Raw genomic sequence first — 26,841 nt, 5'->3', positions numbered from 1 at the left:
TTTTACACGTTTGTCAGTTAAGTCAATTAGTTTTTAAGCCAAGACTTTCCCCACCTTTTTTAACTAAGATTTATTTTCACAGCCAAGCTATAATCCTATTAAAAATATAAAAACACTAAGAGGTCCTAATAGAAAAATACTCAAGAGCTGCTCAATGTTAATATAACTTGCCAGAATCAGTTTGAATTCAGGATAATTTCCTCAAGCATACCTGAGAACTTTGTTCATGCCATTAGCAGCACTGAAGTTACAGCAAGGATTCAGATACAATGAAGGGGAAAAATAAAATCAAAGCACAAAACATGACTTACTTCCAGTATGATCAGGACATAGACACCTACTAAGATGATGGATGCAATTGTTACTTGTGCCTCTATATTTGCATGCAGGTACTGATACTTCATGGAGAGAGGAACACTCCCAGGCTCCTGTAGGAAAGCTTGAATGTTTACAAAGATGGCACCTCTGGAGAAAGAAAGGGAAGTTTTGCTTCCTTATGAAATGAAAGACCATTAATTTTATTTATGCAATAATTCTAAATTAAATATATATACATATATGCATTTGTCTTACAGTTTTTAAATTGCAAGCAACTTTTTCAAATATTTTAACTCTAGCCCTCTAGATAGCATTCTCTGGAATGTAACTCAAGTACAAAGCAGCCTTGGAAATACATTTAAAAATCAAAGGAAGAGTCATGCTTTCCTGCCCCTCTGAAGAAGGCAGTGATAGATTCTTTTCAAATTATCTTTTCCATTGCAGTCACGTCTATGTAAACTACTATTTCAATGGATCATTTTCTAGCCTGTTAGCCAACCTGTTTAGTATCTCAAAGGTTCTAGTTGTGATGATTTGCTGATTTCTTCTTGAACTTAAGGGTAGTGACCAGTTGTATACAACCTGCAATAGAGTAAAATTTGGTAATATTAATAAAAATTAGTGAAAGTAATATATGGCTCTGTATTTCTTTTTTTTTTTTTAATCTCTTTTTTTCTGTCTTCTGTGCCTTTAGGAGAAATATTTGTGGACAAACATTTCTATACATCATGCATACCAGCTTAAATCCATTCCACCTGAGTGGGTTTGCCAGAGGATATGGATACACATGGATACAGAGTCACTGCTATCTGCACAGCTGTCTTTGAGCACTGCCACAACCTGCATAGCCCTTAGCCCAAGTCTCCTCTGGGCTCTGCATGGTGCCGCAGCAGCTCTAAGATATTTCTTCTTAAATTCAAATTGTTTAGAAAAAAAAAGAGTTAAAGCCCATCAGAATGGTGCTTTTACAACATGATGGTGAAGACACTCTCTTGCTTGCCTTGGCATGTTTGAGGGGGGAGACCTGCCAGGACAGCATTAGAGGAATGTGTAGGGGAAAACAGCCAAAGCCAGTGAAGTCTCCACCATTCTCCTGCAGGCAGCCATCCCTTGACTGACCTGTCCTCTAAACAACAAGGATATTTACTCTTAGATACAGCAATATAGTTCACTCCCAAATTGAATTAAAAAAGCCTGGGGAAAAAAATATATATATGAGGTACAGTGGATGAAAGGCACAGAAACATCCTCCTACTTCAGACATTAAGAGGAGCACATGGTAGAATTTGCTCTTCATGCGAAAAAAAATAAACAAACAAACAAATAAAAAAGTTTTCTGAAACTTTACTTTTACGCTACAGTGATATTCAGGGAAGTTTACCCAAATAGGATCTTCAAATGTAGATTCAGAGAGTGTATCTTTCTTAATAAAAAGGAACTTAGGGATACTTAAAACTCAGTTAACTCTAGCCTAAATTCTCCTTCCTGTCCTGACCCTGTATCCTGCAAAGTGCAGAAAAACAGCTTGACCAGATAACTTAGAATATATGATGAAAAGAAATATCTGAGTTCCCTAGACATAGATTATTTTGGCTAGCTACTCCTCTGATCATGTGAGGACCCACCACTGGTGTGTCGGCAGGTGGTGGGTTGCTGGAGCAAACTGTACTCTGGCCCTGCCACAGCAGCAGGAGGGCTCCTTGGGGATCCCTACCACCAGCACAACTTAGAGCCGTCTTCTCGTCAGTGGGACTGCTGGTTTAAGAAAGTAATTGTCATTATAGTACTGTTTGCTAGGCTGTGGGACCGTTCTTGTGCCGTAGACAGTGTAAGTGGGAATACTACCGACATTGTTCAGCTGTGCTGTTATTGATAGAAACAGGCCAATCCACATATACAGAACCAGAGGCAGTTGTTTGTGTTTCACAATGTTATTTATTCAATGATGAAGCCTACTTTTTCCTTTCAAAAACACTTTCGAAATTTTGCCAGTTTTGAACACAAGAACCTCTACGCTAAGTGTGAGGCCAAAGGCATAAGTTTAACAAAATTATGGTGCAGGAAGCTAAAGGGAATCTATAAAGATGAAAGAAAATGCAGCTTCACTACTATTCTAATAATGCTGCTAAAGGTGACGCTGATATACGTTTCACAGTATGGAAAAGCACGACCAGCTTAACCCACCCAATGGTGACGGAGATACAAGTGTTAAAACACATCTTAGAAAGAATGAAAGAAAATCTGAAGACTATTACCTGCTGCTGGCATCTCCTTCTTGATCCGGCATCTTCAGTCTGGCTGATTTGTACTACAATGTATTCCTCTGTTTGCTGACCAGCTACATCTGCTACAAAAGGTCCTCCTATATCTAACTTCATCAGGGCAGAGTCATGAAAGTCTGTAAGATTCATAGCTGTCAATAAAGTTGTTAAGGTGTAAGCCTTCAGTAAAAATGAGCATAAGACTGCACAAATTCTAGGGAAAAAAACCCATAAATTAGTGAACTGATATGGAAAACACATTTAAAACGCTTAGAAATTATTCAAAGAACAAAATAGATGTTTGTTTCCTCACCAACCACCACTCTTTTAGCCTAGCTTCCTGAGGAAACAGGATATACAGCATCACACTGAATACATCCATCCCTTCCTAATGACTTTTGAGATCGCTCACGGTTTCAGCTGACACTGTAGATGTAGATCTACAGCTGCACTGTAGATGCTCCAAAGTGGTTTATGAAAATACACAGAGATACAGAAAAGTAAAGCTCTTTAAGTGTACTGGATGAAAGGCTGTAGCATTAGCTCAGCAACGTAAACATCATAGAATTCGTACAGGGGAAAACATTGTGGAAGCTGCAACCACAGGAAAAACTGAGTCAGAATCAATGGCCTATTCATGCCAGACAAATTTCCTTTTGGCCAAGATCTCTATCATTCACAAGTTTTCTAACATCTAAAAGGCGCATATTCAAGCTTCTCCCAGTAGTCATGATCTCTTTCTCCCCCAGCCTCCTTCTTCTTCCTTTTTTTTTTTCCCCTCCCTCAGATATCGAGCATGAGGTGTGGTCAAACTGCACTTCCAGTAAAATGTAATTAGAAAGTCAGGCAACCATGATACACAAATCTATTGCAAGCTTGCCTCCACTAGTTCCAGTGCTTCAAGGATTATTTAAACTCAGTAGTGCTAGGTATCTATTTTTGGCATGGCTGAGAAAGAAGCGTCTGTATGGGTTTGGGGAAAAAGGGAAAGCCTGAGTTTTTAACCCCTTCACATTTGTTCTGTCACTACAACAGAATGACTTTGCAATTGTTTTGTTACTGTCTGTGACCAGGGAGAAAGTTAAGGTATCACCAACAAAAAAAATAAATTTCCTGAGACAAGAAAGAAAAGACTTGATTTTACACATACATGTGCTGTTGAAATCATGCGACATGAGCACATCCTTGAGTGTCTTAAGGATCTTAGTATCTGACATTTAACGGAGCATATTACAAAGAGTGAATTTGATGGGAAAAACGTACAAGATTATATAACTAAATAGAAGCTTCTGAGAAAGACGCTTCATTGCTCATAGAATTCAGAGATTTTTAACGGGAGATGAAAAAACACAACACTGTTAGAGGGGATCCAGTACAGTGCTGTATCCTGCCTCCCAGTGAGCCCCAGTAAGGCCATCGCTAACAGGCCGGGCTCTTGCTCTGCTGTGGCATTACGAGGAGTTCCTTAAGCTTTAAAAGCAAATTGTTGCATCTTTCCATATTCCCAGCAGGAAAAGCGCATCTGGACAAGAAATGTCTCTCCCACTCTTACCTGAAATACTTCCTATCAGATCTAGCAGCGGGTGACTGGCCCATGCATTGTGAAGCAACATAAATGCCACCCTGCTTAGCACAGCAAGCAGAGCCACCACCTGCATGGCTGCTCCGACACCATCCATAAACAATGAACCCCCTCAGGCATCTGTTTGCTTAAAAGAATTGCACAGGAAAGGATTAAAAGAAAAAAAAAAAACAGATGCAACAAATTAGGAGAACAATTGCAAACAAGAGAATTTACACGCAGGCCTTAGCAACTATAAATATAAATTACAACAGTTTCTGAAGGTTTTAAGTGTGACTCGGCATCACAGTTCTTCCGTGTCCTAAAACAGCGATATTAATCTCCACTGGAACTATGTCTATAGCTTTAACTGGAGACATTAATTATACCTTCGAAAAGGCCTGACGACCTGAAGTCATTAACCCTATGATTTGGGACATTTCTGACGGTCTGAATTTTATTAGGACCGTAGTCAATAATTTATGTCTACAAAAGCTTCAGGTGCACAAAATTATGGCAGCTCCCTTTTAAGCAGTACTTTCAAAATAAATCCTGTAATTACCTAGACGACACATTCAGAAGCTATTACAAAGGATGCTTAAGATTAAAGGGGAAAAAAGTGAAACCTTATTTTGAAAAATAGTGGTTCCTTCCTGCTTTTCTTACAAAGATCAGGATACTTAAGATTCTATTTTTTTCTATTCCTTCCTGTGCATCTATGAAACTGCCAGAAAGAGCCCTAGCAAAGAAAAAGGTTCTCCTTTGATTGCAAGTGAAACTGAACATCATTCAAAGGTCTGGACTGAGGCACTAAGAGCTGAAATCCCCTCAGAGTTATATTTCTCCAAACAATATTTAGAGACTGTGTCATAATTCTATTGTTATAGTGCAGCAGATCACAGCCTTTAGGAAAGGTAGAATCAAACTAAACCAGGGGAAAACTTCAGCAACACTTATATAAATCAAAATGAAATTTTTTACCAAGCTGTTCCTCGGAATAGTTTTGTTCTACCTTATCTTTTTTTATATTTCACTTAAATTGCCAGAATGTGATCTCTTCTCTATTTTAATCATTAAACTGTGACTTTAACTTATGGGAAAACTATCTTTTTACTTCTAATATTGCCTCTTACTCTGCAATTTAACCACACAGAGATTTTTGGTCTTTCCTGAGCCTTTTTTATAATGTTGCCTCCTCCAATATACGCCTTTCATGCAAAAAAAAAGCTCCTAGACAAGATTTACAGCTGGAGCTGTCATTTTTATTTCATTTCAGCTAAGCTGTCTCATTTTTATGCAGTTCCATTCTTGAAATTATATTACTGCTGCGGATTATTTTGCTCCTATCAAGGGATCTGGGTTTGCATATGCTTTGTGCAGCATTATACTGTGCCTTTCTATGTCTACCTCTGGAACCAGTTTGGGCCCACAGCTCAGAACTAAACCGAGAGCTGTTTTCCCCTTCTGGGTTTTCTGACTTGCTGCTCCTAGAAGGGTTTCTAAGGTGTCCGAGAGCCATCTCACGTCACTTTATTTTTTTCTGCCTTATGTAGATAACATGATGGAACAGGAGGCAGTGGCTAAACATTTCAATTGGCATTCATTCACCTAAATTTATACTTCTATACTGTGGACATCCGTATCTGAGTTAGTCACTCTGTTTCCTTTAAAATCACTGAAAAGAGCGCTTTTAGGACGTAATTCATTGCCTGACTTTAGACCGTCACATTAAGATCAAAGGAATCGCTCATTAAAAGCATCTCTTCTCTCTATTAACTATAAAGAGAGCCTAGGCTGACTAACTCAGGGGTAGCTGAGATAAGTCACACCCTAAATACTGAGTCCCTGCTTCACCGTTCATCATGGCATTTATTCACTCTATGAAGTAATAACTGAAATGCCATAATTGACAGCAATACTCTATTACATTTCCGTGCAGACGGCTGACTTCATGCTTTCTTTAGCATCTGCTTGTATCACCTACTCTGCCTGTTATGAAACATACTTTGAGATTCCTATGTCCACTGTTTTTCACCAGGTTTCCTAGGTGCTTATTACACTATTGATCCAGATTTATGAGCAGGTCATTCATGCTGGTTTCTTAAGTTTCTAACATTTTAAAGGAGATAAATACTGGATCTTAGTATTTACTTTCATATATGTCCTTAACTGAAGTTATTTCTACACTGATCCTTGAAGTTTTCTCTTTTAATCTTGCAGATTGCTGTTCCTTTCCTATAGTGGGCGTGTTTTTATGTCTTCACAATGCACCGTGCTGAACCACATGTTCTTCTGTACTTGCTAGGTTTCCCTATCTGAAGAATGTTTTATAGCTTTCTTTTTTCTTTTTAAAGCATCAGCAGTCTGGTTTCACTGGAACCCACCCTTCCTCTAGGCGCTCCCTCCATTGCACGAGTTTCCTGTGTTTTCAATAAACCTTTCTTTCCTACAGCATTTTTTCAACCAGGCCTTCAGATTCTGCTTCATTGGCTGCCTCTACATGTGGTCCCAGTTCTCACCTACCTGCTTAGTAGCTTGAACACTGCCTGCAGGACAAAATGCTTAGTACAGTTCCAACAGCATTGACAAATAGAGAAGATTTTTAAATGTATTCTGCAGTGAAAAATGACTGAGGAGTATCTGACAGTAGAGGACTATGGTAACAAAATAGAATAAATTCAAAGGGAGTAGAGAAGTAGTTTTATTCATTCGATTACTTTATGCTCCCTGGGAGATTTCTTCAGGACCTCCACAGAGTCAGAAAAGCATATTAAATTCTGAGTATGTTCTCTTCATCACAGTCTCTCTTTCTATATATACTTCTGGTTCATGGATGGGGAAATGTGATTTTTCAGTACCACTGATGGTCCTGGCATTATGATGACAAGTTTTCTTAGTGACCTTTTCTTGCACCATGATTAGCACAGTTGCACTGATCATTCATCTCATGCAACTTCAGCTAGGAATGTGATAATAAGGTACATTTAGCCATCTGATGTCTTCTTGGTCTATAGCCTCCCCCATCACCCTCAATATGTGGAATTGTTCTGAAAAGTTCCAATGAATCCAACTAAAATTAAAACAATAGCCTTAGAGTTTAAGTTTCAATATATTACTACAATTGCAATACATCTACTACTTTCTGAATTTACATTCTTAATTCTGAACTGAGCATCATGAAATCTCTCTGAGCTGCTAAGGAGAGAGGTAAGTCACTGAAAATGGGCACTAACAGGCTAATGTGATATCTCTGACTTCATCTGATTTGGACTGACAGTAGACCCATTCAGCCTTGACTTAAGATATTGTACCTATCTCCTTTAAATTTTGTTTTCTGGTGGTGGCACTTAAAGAGCAAGTGAGTAAGAAACCCTTTACATTAGCTGCTGTGCAAATACATTCCTTGCAAACTGTCAGTCCTCACTCCAGAAAGTTTAATGATGAGATATCAAACAGATAAAGCAAACAAGCAGATTAAGACTGAAAGGAATTAAACATATATGAAAAAAATACAAAATACTTGGCCAATATGGGAAAAATTCATAATCCACTCCCTAGTTATTGTCAGGTTTTGGGTATAAGAGAGGTAAGTTTCGATGAGCACTCCAAAAAAGGAAAATGAAACTGGTTCACCTAGACTGACTGGGACCACATGTAGAGGCAGCCAATGAAGCAGAATCTGAAGGTCTGGTTGAAAAAATGCTATAGGAATGAGGAGTTTAGTAAGAACTCAGGAAACTCTTCCTCACATGTAGGAGGAACTGGCACACTGCAAAGGCTTTTGAAAGGGAAGCAAACAAGAATGTTACTGAAAGACTTATCAGGGATAGATTAACGATGGAAATTCACAGCTCAGTGAGCTAGGTGTGAGCCTAGTGTCTTAGAAATGTGCTGAAAGATGTTATCCCTTTTCTTATGAAAAGCAAACATTTCTAGTATTGAGAAATATAGAAATAGGAATAATTATGTCAGGGGCAGAGCAAGAAAAGAAGGCACTATATCAGGAAGACAGAGACACTTCTTTAAATGACAGCGAGCTAGTGCACAGTTTGATTGCATAATTCCTTATTAGCATCTATGAATCCCCATTACTTTACAATTTCAGAAAGCCTAGCTCTGTTCCAAAGGCCAGTGCACAGTTCTGTTCCAGCTAACTCTTCCACAGTGCTTGAGTAAAATTAAAAATTTTGCTTAGATCAGGCAGAAATTACTAGAAACACAGTACAAAGAGAAGTACAGGACCAAAGAGTACGTTTAGCATTTCATAATGTTCTTCAAAATTGAAAACTTATGTAGTAGGGGTGAAGTGAAGAAATACTTCTTACTCTTTCCGTGGTTATTTAGTTAATGGAGTGAGGTTACTTAAAGGTTTGAATGGCCAGACGGTTAGAGAAAATAATGTTTTAGAATAAGTACTTGTAACTAAAATAAGAAATGCTGGGATTTATTCAGACTCTATATCTCTTCTTCTGTTTTTAAGATCTGCTTTCCAGAGGAACATCATCTTCTTAATTATTGATGCTTCCCACTTAACATACAGCCTTTCAGCAAAAGATCTGAAAATGTTTCATAGAATTTCTCTAATAGAGTTATCGAATCTTGCATCCTGCAGAAGATGGTCCTCCAGCCAGTTCTCTCTATCTAGTTCTCTCTGGTATTAGAGACCTGAGTGCTACAACTTAAGTCGATAAATCCCAAGTGGTGGAAAAAAGGCACAAAAACACCACTACTTTGGAAATCGTACTAAGTCCATTGAATATGGATCTGGTGCCAATAGGGAAACCAGTATTAAAACACATCTTACAGACTCAGAAACCTTCTATTAATTCATAGGAGGCTACGTGTTGTTCTCAGAAACTGCAGCCAATCCACCTTAGTGCTTCATGCCAGGTTTGTATCTAAGGGAATGGTCAAAGCAAAGGTAGATACAAGTGGGCTTATGAACAAGAGACAGAAGATAATGGGAAGCGGAGTAAATCCAAGCAAGAGATGAAAGTAGAAAAACACTAAACAGAACTAGAGCAAATGGAAAAGACATGGAGAGATATCATACGGAAAGCAGGTGATCCCCATCCCAGCAGACATAGCTCTCTCTCAGCAGTCAGCGTCAAAAAGGCCTGCCTTCAAACAAATCTGAGATCAAATAGGCAAGACAGGAAAACCATAAATATGTAAGTGACACTAGGATGATGTAAACGATGTGAAACCAGAAGTATTTCCAACTTTGTTTTTTTATTTTTCGTATTTTTCTAGTGCATGCAGACATTGTCTGCGTGAGATCGCACAAACACAACACACGTGCCCATGTGCCTGGGCATTTATGAAAAGAAATAGAAATGGAACGAATTTTTTTTTTTTAAATAATCAAGTATACAGCAGTCAGTACCCATTCAGTACTTCTTAACAGCTTTTAGACAAGAACGAGCGGTAAAGACTGTTCATTTGCATAATTTAGCATTATATGAGCTGTTACTTGTTTTCCACTCAAAGCAGTCTGACATCATAACCTCTAAGGGTTTTGTGACAAGGACTACTGCAGCACACCTGCCAGTTTACCAAGAAATTGCTGTACACATTCAGAGAGGAGCTCCTAATGTCCACTGGGAATACTGCAGTCTGTCAGCCAACAGAAATTACATCTTTGACATTGCTCTGTGAATAGTTAACATTATCCAAGCCTAGCCAAAAAGGTGAATACTTTCTTCACTACGTAACAAAGTGGAGGACAAACATGTGACTTTGCATCCACACAAACAAAGACTGGCAGCCACAGTGAGATGTGGTTCAGAACTGCTCATGCTTTTTCCAAACCTCATCTAAAAATTCAATCTTTCTCCTGGACCCTTTGCTTGAATTACCATGTCACCTTGAAAATGAAGCATGGCTTTGCTGGACTGCTTACCTTTTATGCATTTTTGTCATAGATCACTGAACCTCACCATAGGAGTGTGAGGACAGAATGTCCAGCTTTCAACACCTATGACAAAAATTAAGGAGCTTCATCTCTGGGTTTGCTGAGCAAGGAAATTGAAAGCCATAATTCTAACTGCCTGACAGCTAGTTGGCTAAAAGCATTCTGACATGATAAGTAAAAAGTGAAATATAGGAATGCTTGGTAGTACTCATATCACTTCTCTGGAATAAGCAAAAGGAATTACTGGTTACCAAGTCAATGTCTACAATGCAGCAACTGTGGTTCCAACCCAAAATCTGAGGAAAGAAAACAGATCCTCAAACTGTGATATGACATGATATGACAGTTGACTGAAACTTCCACACAAAGACTTGCTGACAATACACCCTGATTTGGCAGATTTGGCCATTATAGCCCTGATGCTGTCCATGACCACATATATATAATAATAGGAGCTTTCAACCACAGTTGAAAGGAAGATGAAAATATTGATGTGAACAGGCTGCTGGTGGCTATCTGCAGTTGATGCTGTCACTGGTTCTACTACATCTTCACTTGCTTTCCTCCAGCAAGCAATCAACATCTAATTACTATAAATGACCCCCAACTGTTAATCTTTTCTTCCTCATTTAGCCTGCTAATACTAGTGTGATATTGTGCCACTAATGACAACAGTGAAAATGCTAAAAAACAAATCTATTTAAATGGACTCTCCCTTCTCAAAGCTGTGGACCTGCCCAGTTAAACAGAAAAATTTAGCATATAAAAAATTAAATCCAGTTGTACCTTCCCAAAACAAGCAAACACCTACCAGATGCTTCTGAAGTACGTTTATAGTTGAATCACCTTCGAAGGCTAGTGGAGTAAAAAACCAAGGAAATCGTAGTCTGATAAAACTATAAATAAGATGGGAACTAGAGATGCAATTTTTTTGCAAAAGTTTTTGTTTGTTTACTAACCAAATGTTCATCCCTCAAAGACTTCTCACTTTCAGGTCTTCATTCACCTGCAGTGAATTATATTTATTTCTGGTTATTCTATTGCTGGTTCTCTTGAAGAGTTCTTTGACAATCAGCAGACTTGAATTCACTATTGAATAACTTATGCCTGGAAAGTTTCTAAGGGAATCTGCACCTCCACTGAAAAATATCTACAGGCTACAGTCCAAACCTATGACTGGGCTAAACTGTTATGGAAACATATCTGTGAACCAGCTAGTTTGCCACTTTTGAAGGAGCTCACTGGGTAGCATCATAGTCCAAGCACATATAGTGTCCAGACAGGAGCGGGGAGTAGTCACTGCAGCTGGGTGCATGTCCTAACCATGGTCCCAGTTATTTTCTAGGACTTGAGCCAGCTGGGCTGCAACCCGTTTTCACGCTCAGCTTCATGCAACAAGACTAGATGGAAACCATAAGTTCTCCCAGGCAAGTGGATTTATTCAAAATGCCTGGGGGAGCAGGACTGTGGCCTACATCAAAAGAGAAGTCTAAGTGCAGCCTGGGCTCTGACGACATTGAATTATTTCAGGGTATAAGATAGAAAGCAGCCTTTCAACCAGTTTATCAGTGAAACTTCAGTTCAATTTTCATGAGAAGGATACAGAAGCTTTCCAGAGGTGATACAGCCAACATCTGCCAGGGCATACCTTGCTCTGGATAAATGCCAAATAAAATCTAGGGCAAGATAAAAATCAAACATGCATTAAACCAAATTAATACAAAAATTGAAAAATATCTACTAAGCCTACTTCAAATACTTAAAGAAAACTGTTTCAAACTGTATAATATATCTTAAATTTGTTTTCAGTGTTTTTGGGTATGTTTCCCCACAACTGAAAAATCTGCCGTGGGATACATAACAAGGGCAAGTAATGCTCATTCCCTAAACTTACTGCCAAAGACATACACTTGATTTATTTTATTCAACTGCCTCTTAGAACAAACTTGTAATCTTAAGGATCTATCTGGAAAGCAGCATTCCCATCTGAGGGAATACAGAAAGTCATTTTTTTGTCTTCTGATACAGAAACCTTGCCAGCCTAAATTGTGTTCCTCATAGCAGTTAAAAGGATAAATTCTAAGCTTCTGAAATGCTTTGCAAGTTTTGCAGCCAAAGGCTTTGTTGATTTCAAAGATTTCAGTGGCAGAGCGCTGTGCTCCAGCAACCCTTGGTGGCAAGCTGCCTGCCTTCTGCACTATTCTGTCTTTCACACAGTGGAATGCTGTGATTGCTGGTGCATGTTCCCCGGTACATTTTTTCTGACAGCTGCTCTGTTTCCCAGCATCTTCCAGCTGTGCCATTTATGTTGCTACTGCAGAGCAGTGAGTGGAGAGGAGCCAGGAAAGGAGCCACTCGACATCTGCCTCTAGCTGCCTCACAGCATCACAAGATGGGCAAATTTAAAAGCCAATATGGTGATGCTCTTATGTGGTGACAGAGGTACAACAAAGACTAAGAGCAGCCCTAATGGAACGGGGGAGGACAGACTGAAATGTTAGGAATGGGACAGGAAAACAAAAAGCATGCCTGAAGTTCATAGGCAGAAGGAGAGCATATTTCTTGGAGAAAGATGAGGCTAACAAGAGGAAGACGGGAGGGATACAGACTGTTGAAAGGGGATGAAAAGTGCACAGGGAAAGAAAGAACTGAGGATGAGAGAGATTTTTTAAAGATATATTGGGGTCTTTGGTCTGCCAAGAGGACACAGCTATATGCTCTTCTCTCTTCTTCTAGACTTTCCTTTCAATCCTCTTATTTCGGAGAGGCTCTGCCTTTCCTCAGTGGCTGCAAGAACTCACTGACAGGAACTACTCCCAGTTACTGTATTTCAACAGCCACTCAGGAAAGGGGAGAGTCCACAAAAGATTTTATATGGTTTATTTTCTTCCGTAAGAGAACGGCCATTTAAATGGAGGAGGTAAACATATTGGCAGGGGGAAACCTATGAACATTCCCCAGGTTTAAGTAGTAGTATCTGAAGACTCATCCTATGGAAATATTAACGACATACAAATTGGAGTTTAAACTGCCTCCTCAAAACCAGCTCCCTGCCCTACTACATTGTCCAAGGTGGCAACTAGTACTCTGAAGAGTGGTCCGAGTACGCATAAGGCTCTGCACATTATTTTCATTTTTTGCCATCCGAAGGGCAAAACATTAAAACATTATTTTATTAGCTAAGACCAAATATCACACCTCATTTTGAACTAGTTGTAAGGAATTTAACAGGAGGGGGAAAAAAGGAAAGGATCCAATACTTACCGAGCAGACAACTACAAAGATAAGAAGGCCTGAAACTTTTAGGAATTTTAGACAGCATCTGAAATGTAAAAATATTTATTGAATGATTAGATCAAATTACTTTAAAAAAATCTTTTTTATTCTCTTCATAGTCCTACCCTTTCAGAAACATCATGCTAAGCACCTACGGGTGACACCATACGGTCTGTTTCATAGTACAGACACCACTATGGAGGGTCAGCAAGGGCTTGGGCTCTACACGTGACAACAAGGGCCTCCTGCCCTTGCTCTGCTGCCAGCCCAATCTCGCGGCATGGGAAGGAGGATTTACATCCTGGGAAACCGGAGTGAAGAGGCAGCACAAGCTGGCGCTGGGACGCAGAGACGCTTGTCTGCTGCTGCCGCTGGCTGCCTGCAGAGCTACCCCACTGGCACCGCCGCAGGGGAGGACGAGCTGCAGCCCCTCGCCACCACGGGGTGGAAGGACCAGCGTTACCAAATCTCCAGGGAAGGAAACAGGGATGAATGGGGGCAGGAGCCAAAGCTAGTATCACAGACACCCCAGTGCTAGTTGCAGCTAATAACATCAGTATTTCATTCCCCCAGCATCAGTCTGTGGCCTGTCACAGCTGGTGTGTGGACAACGAGGGCTCACGTGTCCTCTAACCCAGAGGGGGCATCCCTGCAAGGACAGATCAGTGGGAAACTGTTCCGAAAAATCCCGTGGCTAGCTTGAAAGCCCAATTTCAAGTAGAGCATCAACGTACACCATCACAAGCTAGTCAGTTTGCAGTTCCTGGCAAACTGGGGGCCTACTTTAAGGACCATAGTCCTTACAAATCTGGAACTGATTTGAACGTCAGTGGAGCTTCCTTACATAAAAGCTTAAAGACAGGGCTCTAAACACATTTTACTTGTTGCACAGAGGGGTATTATCATGAAATACTTCCTCAAAATTGAGCTCAAAATGTGTCCTTAAAGGTATTGGGAAAAGACAGTTGGAAGATGGGAAGAACTTTAAGATTCCTTCAGCTTTGAAAGTACGTCTTTAAAGCAAATATGCTTCATGAGCATCTCTAGAAAAACTGACAAGCAGAACTAGATTTTTTTCCATAGCACATCTGTGCACTTTGAGGGAATTCCCACATCTAGGTCTTTAGTGCAATCAAATCTTCTGAAGTGTCAGAGCTCACTATTTAGCGGGTTAAGTAAGAAAAAGTCTAAATAAAAATTTTAGATGTAGAAAATGTGTGCTCTTGAATATGAAATATTAAGACTTATCAATTTTAAATTACCATTTTTGTATCTTACCATAAAAGGCAACTCAATAAATTATTTTTTCACATTGCCCATCAGTATGTTACACAGATGTCTTGATTTACAGAATGAGTTGCCCTTATTAAATCTTTTTATTAATTGAAGCCATTGATGTTCTCATCATATTTTTCAGAAGTAAACATTTAAAAGCTGCTTTGCTTTCCTGACAGAATGACAAATGTACAGTTTGATTTAAGCCTGATGACAGCAAGAAGAAAAACATTTCAAGTTACTAGGATAATTAGTTGAGAAGGAAGCACCGCAATAAATAGCTGCATTGACAGACGCTGTAGAACACAATATTAAAGTAGAGTAGTCTGAAGAGAGTCAGAAATATTTTATAATCACAGTGGAAATAAGTTCCTAAATCAAATTCATTGACTGAAAACACCGTGAGTGACTGGAGACCCATTTTTGAAAAACATTGTTTTCTAAAGATTCCTTCTTCTCATTAGAGTTCTCCAAACAGGCAGAAAAGACAACAGTTAGTTAAAATATGAGGCCACAGGCAAAGTGGGTATGAAGGGGCTACAACAAATTTAAATGGTAGAAACTTTATACATATTTCATACAGAACAAAAATCTAGAGAAGGCAGTGAAGAGAGGAAGCCAGTCAGGTTGGTTCTTCCAGAAACAGCAGATAGCCATGCTGTGATGAAAAGCAAGGCAGAGGTAGAAGAATATTTTACAAAGGTTTGAAAAGGGAGGAATGACCAAAAAAACCCGTTATCAGTACCTTGCAACGGATAACTTCTTTTGGTATTGTGTGATTTATGGAAAACATCTAATGCTCAGTCATATTTTTTCTCTCCCCTACTTGTCTGTTCTCCCTGTCTTTACACTACAGTTCCATTTCATTATTTTTGAGAATGTATGATTTTATGAATTCCTAAAGCACAATCCAGATTGGTTTGGTTTTAATGCATTTGATACTTTCTGTTTGCACTTCCAAAGTATCATTTCAAATAATAATAATTCATATTATTACCAAAACAAGAAACAGTAACAACTTGATTTTAAGACATAGAAGAAATCAAAAGGCATTAATTAAGCTTTTATAAATTCATAACCACTTGCCTGTAAATAATAGAAACTCATCTCAAGGAGCTGACAAAATGTAATAAAAAGCTTTTTGGAAAGGTTATTTTGTTAAATGTAGAATTTAGAAGGCTTTTTCCTCCCGTCTGTTTGTTTTCATGGTATCTTGTATTAGGGAATGAGTGCTTTTAGCAGCTTACAGTTGAGAAGTGATCAGCCTTTGACTCGCCCATGTTTTGCAATCTGTCTCTCTCTACAGTTCTAATCTGGCACAGAGATGCAATTACAAACGCAGTGCCAAATTCTCCGCTGATATATGCTTGCAGCACAATTCTATTTTACTTCAGTGGGAAATGTGTGAAGTATAAATCTACGAAGGATTTCACTCCCTGTTCCAAACCAAGTGATTTTTAGTCTGATCTGCGTGCGGTGTCAGGCAGTTTAAGTCCATTTATTTCAGTGGAGTTATGCTGATTTACAACTGCCTAGGAGTTGGCCCCGTATGTACAACCAACACTAAAGTAATGAAAATAACTCACACAAAGTTCTGCCAGAAAAATATATTACTCTCCAGAACATAAACGTATGCCATACTAGAAACAATTGATTCTACAGTCCTACTCAATGCCTTTATTCCATCAAATTCTGGAGAAAGCTACTGAGAGTGTGAAGAAAGACTTCTGCCAAAGTTCTTCACATCTGCTCATATTGTACTAATTGCAGCCATTGGAAATTATCCTGCTCGATGTATTTAGCAAGATGGTGGCACTCCGCACAACATAATATGCACAATGAACGAAGGAAAATAATTGTAAAGTGATGAGCTAAGACAATAAGCATATTGGGAAAAGATGCATGGACATCTTGTTAAAAAGAATCCACGGATCAACACGGAGATGCGGACATTCAGTGCTGGACTCCATGCAAATCTGCAGAGCGATTAGCAGAGGCCATACCGGAGTATGAAAAAGTGTTGAAACTCTGGAAGCAGCAGAGAGAATTAGTATCTGAGACGAAAGGGTTTGATAGTTAAAACCCAGCAGAAAATATCCTGAGAAAACTAGAACTTAAGTTCTTGTTATATCGATATCTTGTAATACAGTAACAGATTCAACTTCCTTCTTGCCTAAGTGAGGTAGAAGTTTACCTTGAGATAAAAAGTAATGTACTTAAAGGTACAAAAATGCCTAGTTATATTCTGCATTGTGTTTATGTAAAAAGCTACTATAATTGCTACAGAAAGACTGTGCTAGATACACAGAAGACTATATACTTTTTTTAGTTACAGTGAAATATATTATAAAAGTAGTCAAACTAATATTAAAGAAATAAAGCTGTGTAAGAGACCGAGATGCTTGTAAGAAATGGCTCCAAAAATACTTGAAAGAGGATATAGACAGTATCTAATTTCAAATTTAGAAAAAGGGCTATGATTAATGCTCGTGACGACAAGGGGCTATTGACCATTAAGCAGAGTTTTAGTCAATTTCACCAGAAATTATTTATAAACTATCAATGGCATGACATGGCCTAAATATGCAGTGTTATTCTATTCATTTGCAGAAAACAAGTTGTTTTCTAGACATTTACACTTAAAAATTAATTAGTAAATAAAAAAGAATAAATAAAGAGATAAATTAATGTTTGAATTCAAACCTCATCTTTGATAAATTGAACTTTACATGGAGGTTGTCCAAAATTTCATATCTCTCAGAAGAAACAGATCTGGACAAACTGGTCATTCCACTTCCCAGATGAAACCTTTGTTCAAATTCTGCCGAGCTGTTGTCCCATGAATCATCATCCGTGGTAAAATCTGGATTATGAAGAGCCAGGCACGGTAATCTGTCACACATTTTCAGTAAATATAATTAAAAGTGATTTATTTCATCGGATAACAAATGCAACCAATCTTGCATGTGTTTAGCTTCACCATAATTGATTTTAACGGAAATATTCATGGAAAGAGATTTATTTAGCACAGACCGTGCTCCTCTTTGGGACAGAGTTGGGTAGAGCAGGGAGCAAAAAGAAAGACCTCGTGTCTGTACATGTTTAGGTGCACCTAGGAGAACGAGCTCTCTGATGCACCAGGCTGCCTCAGGATTCAGCGTGTATGACCTCTAAGGGACCCTTCGTACAGCTCTGCTATGTCTTCCAGTGCACCAGACACAACAGCACAGGGAGGTAACATGAGCACACAACCTGCAGCAGCTTATCCTTAGAGCTCTCTAATCACCCCAGCCTCAAACCTTGCATCCTTTCCTTTCCTATTTACAGCCCCTTTTTTTCATTCAAGCTCCTCCAGAATAAATCTCTGCTCACAACCCCTGCTATGCACACTATTTCCTAGTAGGTTTGGTGTCAGAATACGAGAGAGAATCATGCACAATTAAATAGAAGAGAGTTTAGAAAATATTTTGTGTAAAATGAAAATAACTCACCCATTTTCCTCTGAGGAAACCTTCAGCAGTGGTGTCCTCTCTGTAAAGCAAGTGTTTTTTGACCTTGGGCTGAATAATTTGGAAAAATTGAAGTGATATCTTTGGAGGAAAAAAAAAAAAAAAGAACAGTTAATTTGCATTACAATGATTCTCTAAAGTTCTACATAGTATTTTGCTAGTATCTAACTAGTCAGATAAGAATGTTAATCGTCTAAGTTAAGGTTTTTGGTAAGTTTAAACTCCCTTACAGTCAAGGGGGACTTGACTAAACAACATGAGAGAAATTTGTCTCATCCTAAAATTGGAGTCTAAAATAGTCAATGAATTTCCCTCTGCATTCCAGAGGAACCATAGACAGTTAACTCAGACTTCCATGCTTACATTTTAGACATCCAAATTTAAGGCAGACAATTTTACTGTAAAGCTAGTGAGGCAAAATTCATAAGGTAAATAATTAGATATTTTCATATAAGTTTATATAAGTATACTACATAAAACATTAAAATAACAGGATAATTTCTGTCCCATAGAAGTCATTTGACATATCGGTGACCAGAACTCTACTAATCTCTAAAATAGCCATCTCATCTTTTGTAGTAGGGAAGAAAACTCTGTCTGAAATTAGTTTTCTCTTGGAAATTTCAGCAATATTATAAAAGTAGTATGGGGTAAACAGAAAAAAACACTTTGAAGGGCTGAGTAATGTCCTCCTTCCAATTCTGTCCAAGGAACTACTGCCCATCTGAAGCAAGGAATTGGGATTATGCATACAAAACATAATTAAACTTTTAGGAATTTAATATCTTAATGCTACCGAGTTTAAGCAATACTACGACTTGGTTTTGGACAACCATGGATTACGACAGCTACCATCTTTGTGGAAAATATCTTCCCTCCTCACCGCTCAAGTTAAGTCTGCAAATTTTCTGGCCCGCAGAGGAACCCTGCCCCAAAATCCATGTCACTCCTAAACCAATAACTATAGTTTACTAAATCTGAAGTTGAGAGCAGAAGCACTAAAAAGGCACCACAGCCTGAGCAGGATGAGTCAGTCTCCGTCCCTATTGTCATAGGCAGCTGCAAGTACCTCATTCCTGAGGCACGAACCCTTCTAAACAGTTTCTGTCAGGTCCTGATCCTAGTGATTAACCAGATAATTAACTGAGAGTAAGCTATGTTTTGCCATACTGTAGTTTAGCATTGCTAAGAGACTTTTTCTTAAAATATAGATCCCAAAGCTTAAGAAACAGCTGAAGAGAATCAATCACAATCAAGGGGGTCTAGCTGTGGGGCAACTTTCTGGGAGAGATGGACTCACTGAGCCATTAGAGCATCTGCAAGACCTGGCTCTTCCAGAGACATTTTCCATCATAATGACCATTATTCAGACACACACAAATGCATTTCGTTCATAACTGCAGCCATCCACCACCAGAAAGTCCCAAAGAGATTTGCTAGACATACAGTCAATACACAGAATAATTATTCCTGGAGTTGGCTAAATGCGATGGGCACAGAAATGCCAAGGAAACCTTAAATGCCACTTGCTATTGCTAGAATTATAAAATTATAAACTAACAAATAAATATTCAAGCATGACAGGCAATACAGTCTTTTAAATATAAGACCAGTCCAAAGAAAAGGGTATGTATATTTAACTTAATATTATGATGGAGGATAATCAAATTACTTGCAATGTGTAGAGGTAAGTGTGAACTCATTACTGCTTCAGTTTGCCGGTTAGCAGTGGTCCTCTGTTTCATTCAGAAGCCGTGGCTAGGTGTGGCAAATGGGCATGGCTATCTCAGCCTTGAGTGGCCACACCTCTCATTCACACTCTTTTGTGAACACCGTATTTGCAATTTCAGCAAAAGGGAAAGAAACGTTAGAGAAGCTGAATTATCTGGTGCCTCGGGTCAGATGTTAGACAGATTAGAATTCAGGTGCTAGACTGCACTGACACTTCATCTGTGAAGAGATGATTGCTCACAAGAGAGGACTGAGGCTATTCAAGCATTCTCCTTTTGAAATAGAAGAAAATATCCCTCACATCAGAAGTTTAAGCAGAGAAATCTTTATACTTTAAAGCACACGCTAATCTAATCTAATCTTATCATAGCCTTAGAGGTAAAAGATTACCTAGAGCTTTTACAATATCAAATCTGTAAGGACAGGAAAAATACTATCAGGACTGAACGTTACTGATACACTTCTGGCTAACCCCAGCATTGCACTACATTTGAAAATTGCATCCAAAGATGGCACATTAGAAATGCAACTCATATGAAGACTGACTAGCTGTTTCTGCTGTTAAACAAAATAGTGTCACTTGCTGTGCAAAAAGGTTCCAAAAAGTATATATTATATATTGCTCTGATCTCACCTTGCACTGCACATGCCATTAACCATTCTGGAGTTACCTTTCTGCTTGCATGCCTGCTCCTAGGGCATGTGCAAAATCTAAGATTAGTAGCCAGAAATCTTTCTAGAAAAACTTCCATTCCCTTCTTCTAATTAACAGTTACCAACACTTTGTGTTAGATAAATATGTACATAAAATGACAATTTTGTTTCTATTAAAAAGTAAACATATAGACATGGACAATACAAGACACTGCAGGATTAGTAGGCAGCAGCAGTCTGCAGCAGACCAACAAATACCTAAAACCCAGAACTTCCTACAGTTTCTTCAGTAATCTGAAGGGTGCAGTGAACCTGCTACCTTCATAGTACCACTGAAACCAATGAAGATGTGTTCAAGTATAAGTCCCAAAATGCAGATTATTCTAACGTATAATGAAATCAGTCTCTTTCTCTGCTGAACAGGACCATTCTGCGCTAAGCAGTAACCGTTTCCCCTGCCAACAAAGGGCCAGGCACAGACTCGGGGCAGCTTCGTTCACCACCGGGGCCATGCTGCCTCCTCCCATGCAGACAGCCAGCACAAAGATAGCACCTTGCAGGCTGCCCCTACGGGCACTAAGGGGCTTAGCCAAGGAAACGCAAGGCCGGAACAAATTTGGACAATCCCTGGCCTCACACAGCAGCCAGGGCAAACTGCAAACCTGCTGTGTCCCTCCCCTGGCACCCACTTCTGCAGGGAGAGCAGGGCAGGCACCTCTTACACCACTTCTCTCTCATGGAGAAAGGAAAGCAGGGGACCGAGCAGCGGCTCATGGCATCTGTGTGAAGACTTGCTTGTAACCACATGCAAATTTGTAAAACTTAGATTTAAAACTATTTTTGACCCAGTAACTAACTTCTGACTACTCAGCTGAAGTATTGATACTTGTTCAAAATGCTCAAAATTGGCAGTTTGTGTAGACACACTTTCAGCTGCGCTTAAGACACGCCAGAGTTGATGTATTCTGCTCCGCACTCTAGTGCACAAATTCTTCATCACTAGTGTAAACGAGTAACCAGCATGCAAGCAGTGCTGAAGGATAGCAGCAAATGTGACCAAAAAGAAACAATAAAGGTGTTGTAGAAGGTGTCTGAAAGGACTGAACCCCAAGTGATGAATCCAGAAGGCTGTTTGCAGACAGCAGCTTCGCTTGCTTTGGTGCATTTGTAATCCCGACTTACTGGTATCAGTTTTGCCACCTTTAAATGTGGCTATAGAGTTTCACTGATTGCCAAGAATGGCCAATTCAGTAAAACTGGAAAATGTCTTCAGATAAAGTGAAAACCCTTAGTACATGACAACATCAATTTGCAGCCAGTAGGAGCACATGGACATGAATAAGCAGCAGGAATCAGCTAGGCTTGACAAAACAAGAATAATTAGAGAAAAAGCAGAAGAGCCTCAACTCCCCAGTGATGTGATTACTCTAATTAGAGAATGACAGTAGCATAAACAATAAAGCTAATTAGGGTATAAAAGAGTTTTGACAGCAGAAAGCTCAAGAAAAGTTGAAAAAAATATCATGAAAGAATAGCATGGATTATAAAAATGAAAGTGATCTCTGAATGGAGACCCTAACACAAGTCCCTCTGTGCCTCACCTACCTCTACAGAGGCACTATCCCAGGATCTGGTCATCCACTTCATTAAACGATAACAGAGATCTTCTGCAAGTGAAAGCTAGGAAGGCCCCCTGGCATTAGAGAAGTAAGTTTGCAGTCATCAAAAAACTATCAGCATCATTCTAGTTACTACTCAGCCCTGCAACGGATTGGTAATTATGACAGTATCCAGGTAATCCTTCCTAGAAAATAAATTACTATGATGCATTTCAAAACATTCGAGTGTTATTTATCTTCATGACCAAAAAAGCTTAAAACCTAGCATATCTTCCTGCTGGAATGTAGTGCAATCTATTTCTACTGAGCAATTCAGCAACATCACCAAGGAGCTAATTACCAGTTCAAGTCATCAGCTCATTACTGATAGACATACTTTTAGGATCAGAAGACTGGTCTGAACTTACACTAAGTGTAGATGAGGAGCTGCTAAGCTAGACATCAGCTGTGTCCACTGTTCTTCTCTCACCATTCAGAGTCAAAAATAATTAGCATTTTATGCATAAAATGTGAAAAGAGGCACAAAATACCTGCATTTCTATATGTATGCTTTTGCATGTAGGTACACGTGCAGATCTCCACATAAAAAAAAATAACATTCCTATTTCACTTTCACACAAAAGTGATGGGAAAAAAAATGAAAATAATTACTACATCTGTAGAAACACTTTCTGAGTCACCACAACAATCAACGGGAAAGCACCTAAGCAGTCAAAAGCTATAGAAAAAAAAGTACTTGACGACGACCTCTTCAATGACTTGCAGAGCACCACTCATGGTGGAAAGATTCATGTTGCGTTCATGTTAAAAAAAGAAGAGTATGGTCTGCCTCTTGTACAGCCACAGCTCTGGTCACATTCATTCTCACATTCAGTACATCTGGGCCTGTTTTTTTTTTAATAAAGAGAAATCTTTCAAACAGAAGGTTTTGTTCTTAACCACTTGGCTACTGCTGTGAAAGTAGTTTTTACAGATTTTGGCTCACCCTACAGGCATATAGGTTTGTTCTGAGGAAGCATGTGGTTTTTGAGCGGGTTACTGGCAGTCAAAGTCATATTTTCCTATCATTAGTCTTTCAAACAATTATAATTTCTGACTGTTTCCACAGTAACCCAGAAGCTCGACCAGCATCATAGAAGAACTGTCCACCTCACAGACAGTACAGCAGGTTCTGCCAATTCATGAAAGTGTCCACAGATGAAACTCCAGCTGTCTGATAGAGCAGCTGGAGAAGGATTCCACCCACAATATCTAAAAATATGAGGGTCCAAACACAAGTTCAGGGCATCTACAAAGAAGTTCCCATAACCTACGGATGTGATACAGCTCCCAGGCATGAACCATGTTCAGGCTCTTTTGGTGGTACTTGTACTTCTTCTGTTCAGCTGTACAACAGAAATATGACCTTCAACTTCCAAAACTCACTTGGGCAATTTAAGGAGAAGAAGGCTCCCTCTGCCCTCCTGGCAATGTGCAGGGTACAGGGAGAGCAGGAGGGGAAAGGCAGGGGTGTGAAAGACGCCAACTGTTCCCACTGATGGGCTGACAAGTCCTCAGATATTAGTCAGCACAGGTGGCTGGAGAGCACTGCAGGTTTCACCTCCAGCAAGCCAGTGTTTTCCATTAAATGCAGGTGATTATTTCCAAAGATGTCAGTTGGCTTTGGATCAAGTCTGCTGGGGGAACTCAGTTCCTGTCCTTGAGTACTAGACCTGCACACAGACTGTGTGAGCACTGACTTTTCAGGCCTTTCCTAGCATGGTTATGCATTACATTTAAAAAAAGAAAAAAGAAAAAGGAAGATTTTATTGTAAAAATTGTTCTACAGCAATAAATAAGCTTTCAATCCTGAATACCCTGAAGCAGTGGACACTAAGAGAAACAAACATCCTACAGGAACCTAAGGAAAGGCAAGACTATGCTCACCCTAGTTAGCGGACAAAAGCGTAAAGTAACTCCCAGGTTTGCCTGAAGCCTATTAGTCAGCCTTAGATTGAAAAGATTAATCATGCCACACAAAGCATTAAGTTTTCACTCCCTATAATAAAAAGCATACATTTTAAACATCAGTTAATATAATGCTTCATCTGCCATATGCTAAGTCGTGCACGCAAGTATCATAAAAGAGTAATTTCTATGACAACAGAAAGCAATAATTCTCACTTCTACAGAGAGAAGTTGCTCAGAATTGAAGAAGAGGTGAATATGCAAGCATATATATTGTATAAGAACATCAACAATTTTGAACATAACTTTCTGAAAATGTCACTACATAAAACATTGAAAGAGGAATCTCTTCAGGAGAAAGAATTTTAGCATGCTAAGATCATTACAAACGTGAGGTTGCCCCTGAATGAAAGTCCAGGAATACAACCAAGCCAACGGATTATAACAAAGTCAATAAAATTTTAGGCAAAGTTTCCTAGGGGAGAAGATTCGAGTTAGAATATCAGACAGTTAATTAATCATGCAGGAGTCTGGTAGCAATCGTAGGACTTTAATTTATGAGTTTTACATTTTTATTTAGCCTTATTTACGAAACACCAGCTTCCGTGAACAGAGAACACTTATCCTCACACTAGGACACGTGTACTGAACTAACTGCTGTTATCAAAATTGTAAACAAGCACGCAGTAAAATTAAATTGAAAAGCAGACAGGTTTTTACTAGAAAAAAACAACCAAACAAAAAGGAAAAAACAGCAGTATTTGACTACATCTTAAAACACATTCCTCCATCCAGATTTGATATTTGTCAGTATCTAATAAAATAAACTTATGGACAATAGTTACATGGTACAAATAGAACATTCAAATTTTAAACATTTAAAAAGTAACGTTATGCTCTGTACTAAGCAGCTGTATACATACATCCATCAACATCATGATGTGTATGTGTCCACACACAGACAGACTGCTCTGTCATGATTTGTCCTCAGTGGTAGCATGTCACAGGGGAACTGTTAAGACTACCCATCGCAAATGAAGTATGGTCAACTGACAGATGCACTAAGAGTCAAGGGAAGGATCAAAGTCTCCAGAGCTCGTATCTCCAAACAGGCTCCAGACATTTCCTGATGACTGCTTTATGTAGTTTCAGCATAACCCTTTGACCGTTTAAAAGCGTACACCATTAAGATGTCAGAAAAAATTAGCAATGAAAGCATTACTTAACACAGACTGATTCTCTCTTTGACTTTCCTAATTTTCTTTTAGGCAGGACTGTACAGGATTCCCCAGAGAACTGCCGCACTGCCACTACCTGACAGCAAGACGCTAGACCAGGCAGTACCTTGCCACAGCCAAGTATCTAAGCAAATTAGGAACATGCATAAGGAAGATGTAGTGAAAAGTGTGCTGAGTCTGTCCAAGAAGGAAATGGGCCCTTATACGTGTCCTACACAGAGTGCTTCCTTCATTCATTTCTTCCAAGTATATGGATGAGCTGCTGGATCTGGGGTGAAGGAGAACATGTCCCAAAAGAGGATGTGCTAGTGATCTTGCCTTCTTGCCTTCTTTATTTGTTCCGTATTCTGGTATTCAAAAAATTAGGACAATTTTAAGTTCAGAAACAGCTAAGCAAATAGAACACCTCCTCTTTTTTTTTTTTTTTTTTTTTTTTGTAAACTCAAATCAGGTTTTGTAGCATTATCATTCTTCATGGAAAAATTAAATCTGCCGATATCTTCAGTGGCTTCTTCTTTTCCCTCAGATTCTGTGCCTGCCTCTATCAGAGAAAGTCTCCATCAAGAAGACAGCAGGATGTGATTAACTACTTAAATCAACACCCTTGCAGACTGGGTGAGGCTGAAATAAGCTGTTTGGAAGCTGCTCTAGCTCTGTGCAAGAGGACTGAGCTTTTCCATACTTCTTCTGCCCCGGTACCAAGGAGCCGCAAGGGCTGGGGTCCTCAAGGGAAGGAGCGGTGATCTGAGCAAGCAACCACCCTTTGAAGGACTGAGAAGTTTTACTAAGAAAGAGTAGCTGCTGTTCCCTCCCCTCCATTTTCTGCTTCAGCAAAGAAAACTGGCAAGCAATAGGAGAAAGCAGGCAAAAACTACAGAGAGTCTGAAGGAGAAAACACATTTCAGGAGCAGGTGCTGCCAACACAGTTTAGCTGTTGGTGACTGCCAAGAAGCTGCAAGTTTGAAGTAGGCAGCAGTATTGGGAGTGGTCCAAATTCCCCAAACCCTGTTTCTCTATGGATCACACAGATAACCTGTTACGAGATATTATTCTCAAATGCTGCAGGACACATTGAAAAACGAATCTGCTATATGAAGGCAATTTACCGGCAACCTTTCAAGAATGGCTGCACTTGTAATACTGTAGCATATTCTGCAAGCATGGCTTTTAAATGCCAGCATTTCTTTTTGGCATTCACTACCGGCTTTTAGTTTAACTAACACTGATGCTAACTCAAATTTATGACAAACTGGGGAGGAGAGGTGTCATTTTTTTTCTAAGTCTGTGAGGCAATTCCAAGAATCTCAAAAGTTAAGGAAGTGGTCACAACTTATGTTTTAAAAACTTTATATCTGCCCAGATTCTTACAGAGGCAGCTTTGTGGCACTGGCATGACAGGAACATGAACAGAAGGACATCTCTGAGAAACAACGGGGTATTGTGGTCATCGGGCACAATGTTATTCTTAATCCATGTAGTGATATGACATTGTACTCTCAAAGACTTTGGGGAATATATGTTAAAGTATGAAGAGTCAC

The 26,841-nt window shown here is 39.2% G+C and overlaps 1 protein-coding gene across 1 annotated transcript in view; it reads right to left on the bottom strand.

Annotated features, from left to right (window-relative positions):
- Positions 1-26,841, bottom strand: part of OCA2 (OCA2 melanosomal transmembrane protein) — a 220,710-nt gene that overhangs the window by 136,999 nt on the left and 56,870 nt on the right. The window contains exons 7-13 of the mRNA XM_068923152.1: positions 18,097-18,195; positions 17,309-17,497; positions 13,319-13,376; positions 11,658-11,730; positions 2,574-2,731; positions 818-900; positions 312-465 (exon numbers count right to left, since the gene is read on the bottom strand). Of these exons, the coding sequence (XP_068779253.1) occupies positions 312-465; positions 818-900; positions 2,574-2,731; positions 11,658-11,730; positions 13,319-13,376; positions 17,309-17,497; positions 18,097-18,195 (814 nt within the window). The remainder of the gene's footprint in view (positions 1-311; positions 466-817; positions 901-2,573; positions 2,732-11,657; positions 11,731-13,318; positions 13,377-17,308; positions 17,498-18,096; positions 18,196-26,841) is intronic.

The sequence above is a fragment of the Struthio camelus genome, chromosome 1, assembly GCF_040807025.1.
Source record: "Struthio camelus isolate bStrCam1 chromosome 1, bStrCam1.hap1, whole genome shotgun sequence".
NCBI classification, from domain to species: Eukaryota; Metazoa; Chordata; class Aves; order Struthioniformes; family Struthionidae; genus Struthio; species Struthio camelus.
This window is presented reverse-complemented; position numbering and strand designations above follow the sequence as displayed.